The sequence below is a fragment of the Chelonia mydas genome, chromosome 7 (genome assembly GCF_015237465.2).
Source record: "Chelonia mydas isolate rCheMyd1 chromosome 7, rCheMyd1.pri.v2, whole genome shotgun sequence".
NCBI classification, from domain to species: domain Eukaryota; kingdom Metazoa; phylum Chordata; order Testudines; family Cheloniidae; genus Chelonia; species Chelonia mydas.
Window position 1 is genome coordinate 1282867 of NC_057853.1, and position 16050 is coordinate 1298916.

Sequence of the window (16050 nt, forward strand, 5' to 3'; positions counted from 1 at the left end):
TTTTCTTACAGGAAGACTTTTAATAGAAATAGAAGTAAATAGAAGTAAAGGAATCACCTCTGTAAAATCAGGATGGTAGATACCTTACAGGGTAGTTAGATTCAAAACATAGAGAATCCCTCTAGGCAAAACCTTAAGTTACAAAAAAGACACACAGACAGAAATAGTCATTCTATTCAGCACAGTTCTTTTCTCAGCCAATTAAAGAAATCATAATCTAACGCATACCTAGCTAGATTACTTACTAAAAGTTCTAAGACTCCATTCCTGTTCTATCTGTGGCAAAAGCAGCGTACTGACAGACACAGACCCTTTGTTTCTCTCCCTCCTCCCAGCTTTTGAAAGTATCTTGTCTCCTCATTGGTCATTTTGGTCAGGTGCCAGCGAGGTTACCTTTAGCTTCTTAACCCTTTACAGGTGAGAGGATTTTTCCTCTGGCCAGGAGGGATTTTAAAGGGGTTTACCCTTCCCTTTATATTTATGACAACTTGTTTATACTGCTTTATCTACTGTACACTGAAACATAAGGACAATATTTATATTTCAGTTGATTTATTCTATAATTATCTGGCAAAAATGAGAAAGTCAGCAATTGTTCAGTACTGGACTAGTGTGCTGTGACACTTGTGTTTTTGTGTCTGATTTTGTAAGCACGTCATTTTAAAGTGAGGTGCGACTTGGGGGGTTTGTAAGACAAATCAGACCCCTTAAAGGAGACTGTAGCTTGGAAAGTTTGAGAGCCGCTGGTCTGGCTTGCGTTACCCAGGGGTCAGGCTCAGGGAGCCCTGCTCCTTGCTGGCTGAGGTGTACCCGAAGGCAGTGTGCAGGCGGGAAGGCAGCTCAGCCTGGCATTGTGACCTGCCCGTGGGATGCTGGATGAACATAGCTCCTAGCGCGTAGCCGGTCTCGGGTGTGGTCAGTGTAGGCCAGCAGGTGAAGGTGGCGAGCTAGGAGAGAGGCATGGACATAGCCTCCTTTCCATGCAGTGCCCCACTCAAGGAGAACAACCTGCACTAGTGCCGAGCGAGCGTCCTGAAGAGAGAAGAGTTGGAGCGGGCACTGGCCACCCTGAGAATGTCCTACAGCTTCAGACATTGTATTCCATGCAGCTCGCCCCTTGCGCCTCCCCTGCTCACTTCAGCATGCTGGGGCAGTCCGAGTTAGCGCCGCTCTGTCCCCTCCACCTCCAGTGCAGACGTGCCTGAGCTAGGCTGCACCTTGGTGTGCTGGGCCAGGCAGGGCCAGGGTGCCACCCACTGTGGAGGGAGCGAGCCAAGAGGGCTGGCCAGGAGCGCGGGGGAGTCTGCGCTGGAGTGGGGCTCTGTGGTGTTCATGGGTCAGCCCTGGTACCAGTGTCCGAGCTGCAGACTGATCCTGTGTGCGTCTCTGCTCCCTGCTGCCTCCCCCGGCAGGAGAGGGGCTGACGGGTGTGTGCTAGCCCCCTGCGTGGCCGTGGCTCAGAGCTCAGGAGAGGGGCTGGCAGGTGTGTGCTAGCCCCCTGCGTGGCCGTGGTCAGAGAGGTCAGGTCCCTGCCCTCGCAGGTACTGCTCCAGTGCTGCCTCGCTCTGCGTTCTCCTGGCCAGGCTTAGCAGCAGGGCAGGGATCGGCGAGCCCCCAGGCGTGGCCCCGTGTGCTGGCTCGCTGCAGGCAGTCCTCTTGCCCCTTTCTAGGCAGGCTGGGGGTCCCACCTCCCAGCCCTGAGCTGTGTGGGCCCAGTGTGCTGCTCTGTCGGGGCTCCTGTGGCGGGGGGGACACGAGCAGGCCTGGCTAAGCTGTGACAGGCTATGGCTGGCCACGGGTCTGGCAGGTGCCAAGCTATAGCCCCGCACAGAGCCTGCAGGATCCGGGGCAGACCTGACTGGATGGCGAGAGTGCTGCTGTACCACTCTCTCCAGCACAGCCCCCTGGCCCGGCCCCCCTGGGGAGGTAGTGGTGGGCTGCTGGCATTCGCCTGCCTGGGATTGCTAATCCGGCTGCTCAGCGAAGGGAAACAGCGACCTCCAGCTGCAGTGCGAGCCCGCATGGGCTCCGCTCCATTATGGAGCAGGAACGGAGCAGCTCACATGGGGAGAGCCCCTCCTCCCTTGCAGGCGCTCTGGCATCTTGGGGCGCTGTGTGGGGGGGCGATAACGATTCTGCCTGGCTCTGTGCCCGTGGGGCTTCCCAGCTGCACCCGTACTCGCCCCCTTCCCCATGGTCTCCCATTAACCCCTTCCTGGAGTGTGCTGAGTGCCTCTTTGCTCCCCAGACCCAGAGCTGCCATTGGGTCCGGGGTTGTGCTCCCCCGGCCACGGAGCTGGCAGCTCAGTGCTGCCGGGCCCCTGGGGTTTCCTGGGCAGGTGAGTGACGCTGTCCCTCTGTTGTTGCAGACCTGCTGCTGGACTGGAAGCAGAACGCTGACGAGGTCATTGTGAAGCTGAACTTGGGCAGCGGGCCCCTGAAGGTGGAGGAGGTGGATGCTGCATTCACAGACACCAACTGCATAGTCAGGCTGCCAGGTAACAGCTGCAGAGCTGGCAGCAGGCAGGATCGCGGCCAGCGCCTGGAGAAAGACACAGCAGCTCCCGGTGAGCGGGACGCCCCGTCCCTGGCTCACGTGGCTGTGCTGGGCCGTGTCCTCCGCTGACCAGAGCCCAGCACCATGCAGGGCAAAGGGGCGGGGGGAGAAGAAAGCACTTGATAGCATAGGTAACCCAGAGCAGTGCCTGGAGCTGGGCTCCTCTGCACCTGCCACATACTCTGTGCTCCCTGCAGACCCCGCCCCAGGTACAGACACCGTCTGGCCTGCCCAAGATCCACTGACCTCGCTGGGAACAGCTAGCTCTAGGGTGCCAATGGGAGAGGCTGCTCGCGGGTTGGTTCAGGGCATAATGGAGACATCGCTCCTGGTACCTGCCCAGCCTGTCGGGGATGCCCCCTCTGCACAGGAGATGACAGAACATGGAGGCTAGTCCCAAATCAAGAGCTGAAACCTTGAGTTGGTCTGGGGGCCCATCCCTGTGCGGTCCCAGGAGGCAGGCGTCCCCAGCCAGAAAGGAAGCAGCAAGTAACCCATGCGTGGCTGAGCAGTGAGGGCTGAGGTGGCTCTGCTGGGGAGCGGCCGGGGGCGGAAGATGTGGGGTGTGATCCCGAAGGGAAGAAGTGGTGCTTTGCCTAGCAGCAGGTGAGCTGCAGGCCCCGCGTAGGCAGGGGAGCAGAGGAGGGAAGCACGCTGCAGAGCGTGGGCGCAGGAGGCGTACGGCACTCTCGGGAGATGGCGTGCAGCAGCGGCCCAGGCCCAGTGGCTGGAATTCGCCCCCCTACGCGGCAGTGGCAGAATCCCTCCCCGTGGCTTACGCTGGCAGGGCTGTGCGGGAGCAGGCGACGGGGCGGGGTGATGCGGAGATGGGGTTGGCGATGGCTGAGAGCCACTCAGCCCCTCTGCAAAGGCCGTGTTGGGCCGGCCAGCGGCAAAGGGGAGCCGGCTCGCTGCTGCAGCACCTTTGGCAGAGTCCCCGGCAGGAGGCGCTGAAGGCCTGAGCTCTGTCCCGAGCCCTCTTTGGAGGCACTAGGCCCCACTGAGCAGAGCCCCATAGCCTGCAGCAGCGCCTGCCTGTGCCCAGCCCAGCTGCGAGGTCCCATTTGTGCCCACAGATGGCCGCCAGTGGAGTGGCGAGTTCTACGGGGAGATCGAGAGCTCCTGCAGCAAAGTCCACGGCAAGAAGGGCAACTTCCTGCAGCTGGTGCTTCAGAAGAAGATCCCCCTGCACACCTGGGCTTCGCTCCTGGTAAGGCTGCGGCAGACTCTGGCCGCGCACCTCTCTAGGCCCACGAACCTGCCGCAGGGCCCACTGGAGATGAGGGGAGAGGGGGCTGAGCTCACACTTCGCCCCCAGCTCTGTGGGCTGCCTTGCCTGGGCAGCAGCCCTGCTGAGCTCCCCTGGGCTGGGAGGGCACCATGGGCATCCTGGTGCGTCCCGCGGACGGAGAGGCCCGGCTGAGCTCCTCTGGGCTGGGAGGGGAGGGTGGGCACCGCGGGCGTCTCTGTGTGTCCTGCGGACGGAGGGCCTGGCTGGTGGGAAGCTGGCCATGCCTCTGCCGATGGCATGGTGCTGGCAGTGCCCCTGAGCCCGCAAGCAGCAAGGCTGGTGCAGGTCCGTGTCCATGGCCAGGGGAGGGCCCCATTTGGCCCAGTGCCCTGGCTGTGCAGCTGTCCCAGCGGGCCCCATTACACTTTCCAGAAGAAGCAGAAGGACGGATCCAAGGAGCTAGCCAAGGGGACCGTGAGCCAGGAGAACGGGAAGGAACAGCCCCCGCCTGCACAGGCTGCCCCCGAGGAGCAGGCAAGGAGCAAACGGGAGTTCCCTAACTCGAAGCGAGCTCCAGGGAGGGGTGAGGCCCCAGAAGGGAAGAGCCCAGCCAGCCCCGGGCTGCAGAGCTGGCCCAGCGCCAAGCGGTCCGGGTACCTCAAGGTGGCTCTGATGGAGGAGGAGCCAAATGCCGAGGTTGCTGGGGGCTTGGAGCCTGGCAAGGAACCCAGTGGGAGGGGGGGCAGCCGGCAGAACAGCCGAGCAGCCCACGGCGATGCTGCCACGGACCTGACCCCGCCTCTGGTGAAGGTAAGTGGGGGCACTGGGGAACCTGCTGCCCCCCTCACAGGTGTTGTCCTGCCCCATCCCCTCTCCCGAGGATCTGGAACCCCTCATTCTCTTGGGGGTGGCAGGCTCCCAGTGGTGCTCCCGGCTGGGCTGGGGCATGGCTCCATGGCAGCAGGAGGATGGGAGCGGGAGGGCCAGCCTGCCACAGACTCGGGATGTTAGGCTGCTCGCTTGAGCCCCGGCTCGGGTTCTCTGTCCGGGCTGAGGCAGGCGCCCTGGGGCGGGGGCTGTGAGGGGGCTGGGCGTCATGGCTCCCAGCAGGCTAGATCCCAGCAATCTCTTGGCCCCTGACAGCTGGCTGGCTTACCAGGCTCGCACCCTGGAGCCAAGGAACCCCAGAGCCCAGTGGCTGCCTGGCTCTGGTCTCTGGGCAGAGGGAAGGTGCCTGCCCAGCAGGAGCAGAGCTCTTCCTCCCCCGCTCCTGGCGTGGCGCTCTGCCCCTTGGCAGTTGTGTGGGTAGGAGCCCTGGAGCACACCCCAGGGCCCCTCCTGTGCCCCAGGAAACCCGTCACTCCTGCAGTGCAGAGTGAGTGCGGGGGGGGCAGGGCAGGTGGGAACAGAGGGGGCTTCCCTTGCTTGGCAGTGGCTGGGGCCGAGCTGGTAGCGTGGCTATTCAGGGCCATAGACCAGAGCTATGGCTGGAGGGGGGCCGGCCCAAGTTCAGGGGGACCCTCCATGTCTCACCTTCACCCTCTGCCTGAAAAGGCCGAAGTGCTGCAGACGGAGCCCGTGCTTGTGGGGATGCAGCTACTCGCTGCCCCTTCAGAGAGCTTCCCCCATCACATGGCGCCCTGCCTTGAGAAGAGACCCCTGCAGCCGGCTGCCTCCCAGTGCCTTCCAGCCCTTGGAGAGGGCCCCGAGGCTGTCCAGGCCCCTGCCTCCCCTCCGCTGGGCAGAGACGCTGAGAAGAGAGATTGGTCCAAAGAGGATGTTGCCCTGGAAGCAGCAGCTGATGGTAAGTGCCGAGGGGAAGGGAACCAAAGCGCTAGGTGGCAGCTCCCCGGGCCCCTCCTGTTAGCAGCAGCCTGCTCCGTTTCCTTGCTGGCCAGTGGGCTGGGAACCAAGGGCGCCTGGCTCCCTGAGGGGGGGTGCTGCCATCCTGCAAACAGGGGCCTGGGGCCAGAGCAGCCCACAGAGCTGTCTCCTGCGGCCTTGGAGCTCCCAGCCTGGCAGGCTCCCCTCTGAGTCCTGGGGCCCGTCTGCCTGCAGCGCTGGTGGGGAGGGGCTCCCAGGGCACAGCCGCCTCGCGCCACCACCTGGCCTTGTCCTGTCCTAGAGCCAGAGCCCATGGTGAGCCTGACCTTGGTGAAGAACGACTCGTACGAGAAGGGCAGTGATTCGGTGGTGGTGCACATCTACGTGAAGGAGATCCACAGGGAGACCTCCAAGGTGCTGTTCCGGGAGCAGGACTTCACGCTGGTGTTCCGGACCAGGTACTGCTGAGCGCCGGGCCCGGCTGCGCCCTGCGGGGGCTGCAGCACACCAGGTGCTCCCCGGGGCCCAGGCACAGCCACGTGCCCTCTGATCGCCTTCTCCTCTCCTTGCAGTGACGTGAACTTCCTGCGACTGCACCCTGGCTGCGGCCCCCACACGGTGTTCAGGTGGCAGGTGAAACTCAGGTACCAGGCACTGGGCCCTCAATATCCTGGCACTCCCACCTGGGCAGCTCCTGCTCTCCTCAGCCAGGCACAGAATGGGGACGGGACCCCTGGGTTCCATCCCCACTGCCCCCGGCCTTGTGCAAGCAATGCCCCTTTGGGCGTCAGGGGTGGAGAGCACTTGCCCCGGATGGCACTGCACACGGCAGCTCCGTCTGCGCTGACCCAAACCAGGGGGAAGTCACTGCGGCCTGCGAGATCCCCTCGTCAGCTGGGCCAGCGGGGCAGACAGGAGCCGCAGAGCCCTGAGAGCGCCCGGCTGGCTGCACTCACTGCCCTGGTATGTGCTGCCCTCCGCCGAGGTGCAAGCTGCCTGGCACGCGCTCCCAGGGAAGAGAGCCCACCACAGGGTGGGAGTGGGGGAGCAGGCAGAGCCTAACCGATGTTGGAGACAACACGCCAGACCCCATCACTCCACCACTCGGGGCTGGGCGGGTCAGTGGTGGCAGTGAGCTGGCAGGAGGCTGGCCCGGCCACGGCGCCCCCACGCTGCCGACCACCTACCCTGCCAGAGATCCCAGCTGTATCGGAGCGCAGCGAGCCTGCCACGGCGTAGCCCTGGCTCGTGTCTCCCAGCCCTGAGGCTGCTGTCCTGCTCCCAGGAACCTCATTGAGCCGGACCAGTGCACGTACAACTTCACTGTCTCCCGCATCAACGTCTGCCTGAAGAAACGCCACAGCCAGCGCTGGGGGGGGCTGGAAGCACCAGCTGCACGAGGTCTGCTCCTTGGCTTCCCCTCGCCTTACCTCTACGGGCAGGGGCTCAGTTCCCATCTCTGAACGGGCCGGGGGAGACGCTGCCCACATACAGCACGGGCTGGGGGTGGGGGAGGGAGCTTCAGTAGGGGCCTGGGGGGCTCGGGCGGCTGGGGGCCCTGCCAGCTGTAGGGGGAGAGGGCCAGGCGGAGGGGGAGCTCGCGGGGGGCCTGCTGGCTTTGGGGGGGGCGGGGGAGCTCGGGGGGCCCTGCAGCGGGCCGTGGAGTGCCAGACAGTGACTGGGGATGGGAGCGTGAGCTGCTCCGCCCATGCCCACACCGCTGCTAACCACAGGCCCACCTGTCCCTCTTTTTAAGGTGCAGTGGGTGGTGCAAAGGTTGCCATGCCAACAGCCCCTACCCCTCTGGATAAGAGCCAGCCGGGCAGCAACCAGCACCCCCTGTCCAGTAAGGAGGAGGCTCGGGCAGGGGAGAAGGAGATGCCCAGAGCAGAGGACGGTGGCCTGGAGGGTGTCGTGGCCCGGACGGCCACAGAGCACGTCACAGTGAAGCAGGAGCCGCACGTCCCCTCGGTGAGCACTTGCACGCTGGCGTGAGCAGGCGAGATTGACGGGGGCCAGACACCAGAGGGATGCACTCAGCTCCCTCACTGCCGGTGCTGAGGGGAGAGCTCCGCGGCGGGCACCTGCAGACCCTCCCACAGCACCTTCCGCTCTGCGAGGGGCAGCACCTCCCACGGGCAGGGATGGTTCCTGCCCGCAAGGCACTGAGGCCAGGGCGCTGGCTGGAGGAGAGCTCCCAGCAGGGGGCGCTGTGGGGGTGGGGCGGGGCGCTGGCTCTTTGGGGAGCTCCCAGCTGCTCCGGCCTGCCCCAGCCGAGCTCCTTGCAGCAAGAGGCCCCACTCAGACCTGTCCCTCTCTCCCATCGGCATTGGCAGCCGAAGCCGATGTGCATGGTGCCGCCCATGACTCACAGCCCGGTGAGCAGCGAGAGTGTGGAGGAGGACGAGGAGGAGGAGGAGAAGAAGAAGGTGTGTCTGCCGGGCTTCACGGGGCTGGTGAATCTGGGGAACACCTGCTTCATGAACAGCGTCATCCAGTCCCTGTCCAACACGCGGGAGCTGCGGGACTATTTCCATGGTGAGCAGGAGGCGGTGGCTCTGCCCCTGGGGCCGGGGTGCTGCTGCGAGGGACCTGGTTCACCCCGGGGTGCTGCTGCGAGGGACCTGGTTCACCCTGTCCTGCGTGTCTCCTGCAGATCGCTCCTTCGAGGCTGAGATCAACTACACCAACCCGCTGGGGACGGGGGGGCGCCTGGCCATCGGCTTTGCTGTGCTCCTGCGGGCGCTCTGGAAGGGCACGCACCACGCCTTCCAGCCCTCCAAGCTGAAGGTGAGGGGGGAGCCCCCGTGCCTGGTGGGGTCATGTCATTAGTGCCAGTTCACCTGGACTCCCGGGAAATGGACTGTCAGACTAGCTGGGTTTCCCTTTTGGAGGCGGGGGCAGGTGGGTTGCTGAAGGCAGTCGTGCTGACGTAATAGATGTTGAATACTGCAAGGCCGCACAATAGTCTGCTTAGAACACGATAAAATGAAATGGCTGAAAAGCCAGCTAACTGAGAGGGCTCAAACTGTCATGTAACTGGGGAGTCATCGGGCGAGTGTTTCCCCAGTCAGGTCCTACTGGGAGCAGTTCTTGGCCCTTCGCTAGTTAACGTTTTTATCGGTGACCTGCAAGAAAACATCAAATAATCACTGATGACGTTTGCCGATGGCCTGAAAATTGGGGGTGTGATAAATCATGCAGAGGGCAGGTCAGTGATACAGAGCAGTCTGGGTCGCTTGGTAAACTGGGCGCAAGTAAGCGACGTGTTTTAATACAGCTAAACGTAAACGTAGCCATCTGGGAGCAGTGTTGGGGGGGCTCTATCGTGGGAAACCGCGATTCTGAAAAGGACTTGGGGTCGTGGGGGATAATCAACTTTACATGAGCACCCACTGTGTCGCTGTGGTCAGTGAAGCTAATGCAATCCTGGGCTGTGTAAATAAGGGAACCTCGAGCAGGAGTAGAGGGAAGTTCTGTTACCTCTGTGCAACCGCCGCTGGGATCCGGGGTCTGGTTCTGGTGCTCCCAAGGCCAGGAGGATGTTGATAAATTGCAGAGGGCACAGAGCAGGGCCAAGAGATGATAAAAGTGTTGGAAACCTGCCTTGTTGTGACAGAGGCAAGGAGCTCAGTCTGGTTATCTCCCCCACGAGCCAGGCCAGGGTGAGGGAGCCCAGCCTGTCCATGCCAACTTGGGAACAAATCGTGGGCAAGGGGCAGCAAAGGGATAACCGACCCTGGGGCTGGAGGCTGATGCTAGACACATCCAGGTGCCAATTTTGGACAGGGAGGGGAATTAGAACAGTTTCCTTGGGGGCGTGGAGAATTCTCTATCCCTGGCCATGGTTCAGTGGGGAGCGGGTGTTTGCTAACAGCCCTGCTCTAGGGGCTACAGGGGGCAGGTCTCTGCCCTGTGCTGGGCACGGGGCCAGACTAGGGGATCACAATGGTCTCTGCTGGTCTGGGGATCTCAGGATCCAGGAATGCCCGGCTAGCTGGGGCTGCTGCTGGGCTTTCCCTCTGCCCCTGGGCTGGGTTCCTCGGGGCTGCTCTGCTGTGTCCTGGGGCCTGTGGCAGGCGTGCCCGCAGCACTGAGCCCGGGCGCAGAACTGGTGCTCGCCAGCTCTAGCCAGCCTGGTGGTGCCGAGGGGCCTGCGCTCATGACCATTCCTGCCCACAGGCAATTGTGGCCAGCAAGGCCAGCCAGTTCACGGGCTACGCCCAGCACGATGCCCAGGAGTTCATGGCCTTCCTTCTCGATGGCCTGCACGAGGACCTGAACCGCATCCAGAACAAGCCCTACACGGAGACGGTGGACTCGGACGGGCGGCCCGACGAGGTGAGTGCAGCTGCTCGGGGGGCGGGCGCTGCCTTGGCCAGTGGGGCCGGGACACTGACCTCTCCCCTCCCCTCAGGTGGTGGCAGAGGAGGCCTGGCAGCGGCACAAGATGAGGAACGACTCCTTCATCGTGGACCTCTTTCAGGGCCAGTACAAGTCCAAGCTGGTGTGCCCGGTGTGCGCCAAGGTAGGGCCCGGGGCCCAGCGAGCAGCCGTCTCTCCTTGGGGCGATGGGCACAGCCTGCTCGCTGCAGGGTCGCTGGGCCGGCCGCGGTGTCCGCTCCCACAGCCATCTGGAGCCTGCTGGCTCGCACTGCCCTGCCAGCAGAGGTACTGGGTTCCTTGGCCATCACTCCTCCCGCCCCAGTGCCCAGTTGTCGCCACTTCATCTGACCCCAGGGCCTCTGCCTGCTCCTCCACCCCTTGCCATCTGAGCCTTCCAGCGCAGGGCCCCTCCTCTGCGGCAGCTCTGCCCCGGGCTGATTGTTCTGTCCTGTGCACTGCAGGTATCAATCACGTTTGACCCCTTCCTGTACCTGCCGGTGCCCCTGCCCCAGAAGCAGAAGGTGCTGACTGTCTATTACTTTGCTAAGGAGCCGCACAAGAAACCTGTCAAGGTAAGACCAGCCCTCCCACCATGTGGCTTCGCTGCTGGCCAGCTGGGATGGCTGGGGGTGCTCTCGGGGCCCTTTCCGGGAGCCCATCGTTAACCGAGGCGCCATGGCTCCTGGCTGGGCTCATGGGAGGGAGGTGAGCGGGGCTGGGCGGGGCCTGGCTGACGGTCCTCTCTCTCCGCGGCAGTTCCTCGTCAGCACCAGCAAGGAGAACTCCAGCGCCGCTGAGGTGCTGGACTCGGTGGCCCACAGCGTGCGTGTGAAAGCCGAGAACCTGCGCCTGGCAGAGGTGAGCACAGCTGCTGTGGGCTCAGCCACAGGCCTGCACCACACCCCTTTGCGCCTCGCTGCGCTGATGCCATCGTCTGTCCAGTCCCCCTTCCCTGCAGAGCTTGGGGCTGCCCCGCTGCATGCGGGGCGTTGTCCTGTGGCACTGCGGAGTCACGCCAGGTGGCCCTCTCCTGTGGCAGCTCCTTGCTGGAGAGCGCCCGCAGCCATGCCTTGGGCGCCGAGTGGTGCTGAGTGGGGAGGGCCGGTCCGTATGCCAGCAGGTGGGCCAGGCAGCCTGCACGCAGGGCCTCACTCCCTTGCTTCCCCGGCAGGTGATCAAGAGCCGCTTCCACCGCATGTTCCTGCCGTCCCACTCGCTGGACACGGTCTCCCCCACAGACCTGCTCCTGTGCTTCGAGGTGCTGTCCCCAGAGCTGGCCAAGGAGAGGGTGGTGGTGCTGCAGGTCCAGCAGGTACGCAGGCTGGAGGGGGACTGGTCTCTTCAGCCACAGGCAGGGCCGAGCTTGGGACCAGACAGCTGTGGGCAGTGCCAGCTGGGAGGGCAGGGCCAGTGCCCAGCTGCCCTCCTAAAGGGATCACTTGCCCAGCAGATGGGGCTTGCTGGCACCTTGCCGTGAGCCCGAGGGCTGCTCCTAGTCTGCACCACAGCTTCTCAAGTGTGGCCACCAGTGGCCTTTCTCCTGGGCAGTGATGGGGGGGACAGACACAAAGCAGCAGCCCGTCCCCGAGGCCGCCAGCCAGGGTTGGTGTCCTCCGCAGCCTCTGAGGAGAAACCAGCTGGAGGGAGGAGCAAGGTGAGTTTCCCCCCACCTTCCCCGGGGCTGTGGGGCTCAGGCTTCAGTCCTGGGTGATAGGATGCCAGGCACCAGGGCTGCAGGCACGAGCCCTCACCACCTCCCCCATCACCTCTGGACCCCGCTGCCACCCCCTCACCTCCTCATCTGGGGCTTCATTTCTCCAGGGGCTTGCTGTGAAAGTGATATGAACAAACATGCAAGCATCGCATTTTTAACTTTACTTTCGAATTGTGGTACAGACAACCACCTCTTACCAAAAAAGCAAAAGGAACAACAACAGAAAAGATAAGAATGTGCCAAACACTGTTTTTGTGTTTCTGTTCTGTTCAGGTCCAGTAAGAATAGAGACAGCTGTGTGTTATTTTTACTATTGAGTCTGCAAAGCCCCAACAGAAATGAATTGGGCACGTGTATGTGTATATTGATTGGTTTCCTAAAGTTGATGAAGTATTTTAGGAACGTGTCAGTGCAGCCACCAGTAAGAGTTGGTAGCCACACTCTGAGGCCACCGAAACCTGTGTCGTGAGAAGCCCTGCACTACACCTCCCAGTCTGTGATTCCCCGGGGCGGGCGGGGGCCGCAGTGTATGCTGGGGCCAGTCACCTCCCTGGCCCACAGCTCCGCGGTGACGGTGCTGCAAGGATCCTTCCCTTGGGTGGCAGCACGCCACTGGGTAACCTTCTCCCTCAGCGTCCCCAGGTGCCCAGCGTCCCCATCAGCAAGTGCGCAGCCTGCCAGAAGAAGCAGCAGTCGGAGGACGAGAAGCTGAAGCGCTGCACTAGGTGCTACCGAGTGGGCTACTGCAATGTGTGAGTTGGTGCATGTGCCCAGAGGGGCGGGGGCGGGCGCTGGCTTGTCTGGGGGCAGGAGCAGGCTGTGGAGAGGGCCCTGGAGAGACTCAGCGGGCTGTATGTTACAGGGGGTGTCAGAAAACGCACTGGCCAGATCACAAAGCCCTGTGCCGCCCCGAGAACATCGGCTTCCCCTTCCTCATCAGCGTGCCGGAGTCGCGCCTCACCTACTCCCGCCTGGCCCAGCTCCTGGAGGGCTACGCAAGGTAAGGGCGGCCGTGGGCACTGCGCGGGCACCGGCTGGGCAGCTCCCCGCACGGTAACGCCTGCTGCCAAGTCGCCTCTGCACCAGGGTCTCGGGCCGCGCTGCCATTAGCCAGGCCGGTCACTGAACTCTCCCTGGCAGAGAGGTGAGGGAGGGGAGTTGCAGCCTCCAAAGCGTGGGGGTCGGTGTGGCCTGGCCCGTGGCCCCCGCCATCGCCGTCTCCGACAGGACAGAATTCCGCTCGACGGGGGCTCTGCGCTCGCGGGGCTGAACAGGGGCTTGGCCTGGAGCGGGCTGTGCGCGTGCTCTGATGGGGACGTGCGGAGCTGCTTCTGGGCGCTGCAGCTCGGTTCGTAGTCGCCTTTCGCAGCCTGACGGCTCTTCCCTCCTGCAAGGTACTCGGTCAGCGTGTTCCAGCCTCCTTTCCAGCTTGGCCTGCAGCCCCTGCTCCCCGAGAAGCTGGACCTGCCTGCAAGGAGTAGCTGTGCGACTGCCACCCCCACCCCAGAGTCGGGGGATGGGGACTGGGCCCCTCACCGGCAGGAGCCCCAGCTACCCCCCCACACCCCGGAGCTGCACCCTGAGCTGGGGGACGCCAGCACAGTGCCCAGCTCAGATTCGGGCTGCTCTGAGCGCTCCCTGGAGGCGCCGGGCGAGAGCTGCTGGGAGAAGGAGCCGTCCTACGAGCGAGGCCCCAAGCCCGAAGGTAGGAGCCCTAGGGCTGCTCGGCTGCCCTGCCAGCCCCTCCCTGCCCGCCTCTCCAGTGCCCGGGCTCGCCAGCTCCCTGTGAGGGGATGCCCCAGAGCTCTCCAGGCAGCCCCTGGGGATGGCAACCCTTCCTGCTGCCCAGGGCACTCGTAGGGCAGCAGAGCCCCTCGCCTTCCCATCCCGCTGCTCTGCCCTGCTGCGGCCCAGCCAGGGAGGAGGGCTGGAGGAGGCCTGTCCCAGCCACCTGTCACTCGCCCCTGCCGCAGGACAGCCTGGGAGCGAAGGGAAACTCTTCCTATCCCAGCTCCCCTGCCCCCGGCTGCTGCGGGGTAGCTCCTGGCCCACCAGGGAATGGTGGTGATCTGCCCGGGCAGAGGGAGCATTTGGTACCCACAGTCCTCCGGGGTGGGGGCCCGGAGTGTGGCAGAACTGCTCCCCTCCAGACGGGGGCCCTGCTGCTGAGCACTCCCTGAGCGGCTGCCTTTGCCTGACCCCAGCTGCCATCCCCGGATACCAGCATGTGCCCAACGCGCTCAGTGCCCACGCCACCCAGTTCTACATCAACAAGATCGATGGAGCCAGCCGAGAGCACAAGCTGGAGGAGAAAGGTGAGCCTGGCCCGTCCAGCCCTCGGGGCCCTGCAATTCAGGTTGCCTGGCCGTTCAGCTGGGGAGCCTCCCCGGAGATCTCTCACCCCTGCCTGTTGGCTGGCTAACAGCTGCCCCGGCCGGAGCTCCCCTCCACAGGGCAGAGGCCCGATGCCCATGCACAGGGGAGGAAGCACAGAGCTGGTTCTTTTCCTGGCTGGCACGCACTATTCCTGTGTCAAATGGGCAGGTTCTGCCCTGCCTGAGCGGATTTCCATATGCACACCCTGGCACCTGTGCAGAGAGGCCTGGGTCCTGGGCACAGCCACACTGCATGGGTTTGACTGGGAGCCCCAGCTGGGCTGGCCACTCCTCCCTTCCCTGGGGCAGCTGCAGGGAGGGGAGTGGTAGTCCTGGCTAGCAGCCATCAGTTGCCAATTTCCAGCCAGGGGGAGGAAAGCCTGATGCCAGGCCAGCTCTCCCCCTTCTCCGCCACTGGCTGGACCCTGGGGTGAGGATGTGGGTGGCTACCTTGGTGTCAGGGGGCTGGTGTCTGAGCCCCTGGGCAGGGACTGACGGCGGGGCCCGGGGAGCTGGTGGCAGGGCCCCTGGGCCGGGACCGGTGGCGGGGCCCGGGGGGCTGGTGTCTGAGCCCCTGGCCATTGCAGGCGATGCCCCGCTGGAGCTCACGGACGACTGCTCCCTGGCGCTGGTGTGGAAGAACAACGAGCGCCTCAAGGAGTTTGTGCTGGTGGAGTCCAAGGAGCTGGAGTGCGTGGAGGACCCGGGCTCGGCCAGCGAGGCGGCTAGGGCTGGCCACTTCACGCTGGGCCAGTGCCTCAACCTCTTCACCAAGCCCGAAGTGCTGGCGCCCGAGGAAGCGTGGTGAGAAGGGGCCGGGGGAGGCCGGTGATGGGCTCTGAGCCGTGGGCGGGCTGCAGGGTGGGGAGGGCCGTGACCGTATGCCGTGGGGCTGTGCTGCTCCGCCCCATGCCTGCCTCTGGCTGCCAGCGCCGCTGGGCTGGGGGGAGGCACCCAGGCAGCCTCCAGGCCCCGAGAAGCCTGGGCCCCCGCCTAGGGCTCTCTGGGGAGGGGGCAGGGGGAGCCCAGCCTGCAGCGGTAACCAGCCCTGCCCCCCCCAGGTACTGCCCCAAGTGCAAGCAGCATCGCGAGGCCTCCAAGCAGCTCTTGCTGTGGCGCCTGCCCAACGTGCTCATCATCCAGCTCAAGCGCTTCTCCTTCCGTAGCTTCATCTGGAGGGACAAGATCAACGACATGGTGGACTTCCCGGTCCGGTGAGCCAGCCGCGCCCAGCCCCGGGGCCTCTTTCCCCAGCTCAGGCTGATCGCGCCTGCCCAGCAGCATTGAGGCTCGGGCAGGCTGGGGGCCAGGCCGAGCATGGGGCAGGTTGGAGGGCCGGCAGGAGCCAGGCCGGGGGACAGGAGCCGGGGCGGCCGGAGGTGGGGGGCAGGCCGGGGACAGGAGCCGGGGCGGGTGGAGGCGGGGGGCAGGCTTGGGACAGGAGCCCGGGCGGGGGGAGGCGGGGGGCAGGCCGGGGACAGGAGCCCGGGCGGGGGGAGGCGGGGGGCAGGCCGGGGGACAGGAGCCCAGGCGGGGGGCAGGCCGGGGACAGGAGCCGGGGCGGCCGGAGGCGGGGGGCAGGCCGGGGGACAGGAGCCCGGGCGGGGGGAGGCGGGGGGCAGGCCGGGGACAGGAGCCCGGGCGGGGGGAGGCGGGGGGCAGGCCGGGGACAGGAGCCCGGGCGGGGGGAGGCGGGGGGCAGGCCGGGGGACAGGAGCCCAGGCGGGGGGGCAGGCCGGGGACAGGAGCCGGGGCGGCCGGAGGCGGGGGGCAGGCCGGGGGACAGGAGCCCGGGCGGGGGGAGGCGGGGGGCAGGCCGGGGACAGGAGCCCGGGCGGGGGAGGCGGGGGGCAGGCCGGGGACAGGAGCCCGGGCGGGGGGAGGCGGGGGGCAGGCCGGGGACAGGAGCCCGGGCGGGGGGAGGCGGGGGGCAGGCCGGGGACAGGAGCCCGGGCGGGGGGAG

At 64.9% G+C, this 16050-nt stretch overlaps 1 protein-coding gene across 5 annotated transcripts in view; it reads left to right on the forward strand.

Annotated features, from left to right (window-relative positions):
- USP19 (ubiquitin specific peptidase 19) overlaps positions 1-16050 on the forward strand; it is a 45739-nt gene that overhangs the window by 16729 nt on the left and 12960 nt on the right. For 3 of the 5 annotated variants that reach the window (XM_037904012.1, XM_037904009.2, XM_043552014.1), the window contains exons 3-23: positions 2370-2498; positions 3634-3767; positions 4221-4598; positions 5343-5592; positions 5914-6070; positions 6185-6256; positions 6898-7013; positions 7369-7583; positions 7949-8150; positions 8269-8402; positions 9795-9953; positions 10030-10140; positions 10460-10570; positions 10755-10856; positions 11170-11310; positions 12346-12464; positions 12575-12712; positions 13107-13417; positions 13917-14027; positions 14675-14891; positions 15149-15301. In XM_037904012.1, the coding sequence (XP_037759940.1) occupies positions 2370-2498; positions 3634-3767; positions 4221-4598; positions 5343-5592; positions 5914-6070; positions 6185-6256; positions 6898-7013; positions 7369-7583; positions 7949-8150; positions 8269-8402; positions 9795-9953; positions 10030-10140; positions 10460-10570; positions 10755-10856; positions 11170-11310; positions 12346-12464; positions 12575-12712; positions 13107-13417; positions 13917-14027; positions 14675-14891; positions 15149-15301 (3460 nt within the window). The remainder of the gene's footprint in view (positions 1-2369; positions 2499-3633; positions 3768-4220; positions 4599-5342; positions 5593-5913; positions 6071-6184; positions 6257-6897; positions 7014-7368; positions 7584-7948; positions 8151-8268; positions 8403-9794; positions 9954-10029; positions 10141-10459; positions 10571-10754; positions 10857-11169; positions 11311-12345; positions 12465-12574; positions 12713-13106; positions 13418-13916; positions 14028-14674; positions 14892-15148; positions 15302-16050) is intronic. The other 2 variants (XM_037904013.1, XM_037904011.2) reach the window with 1 other exon arrangement.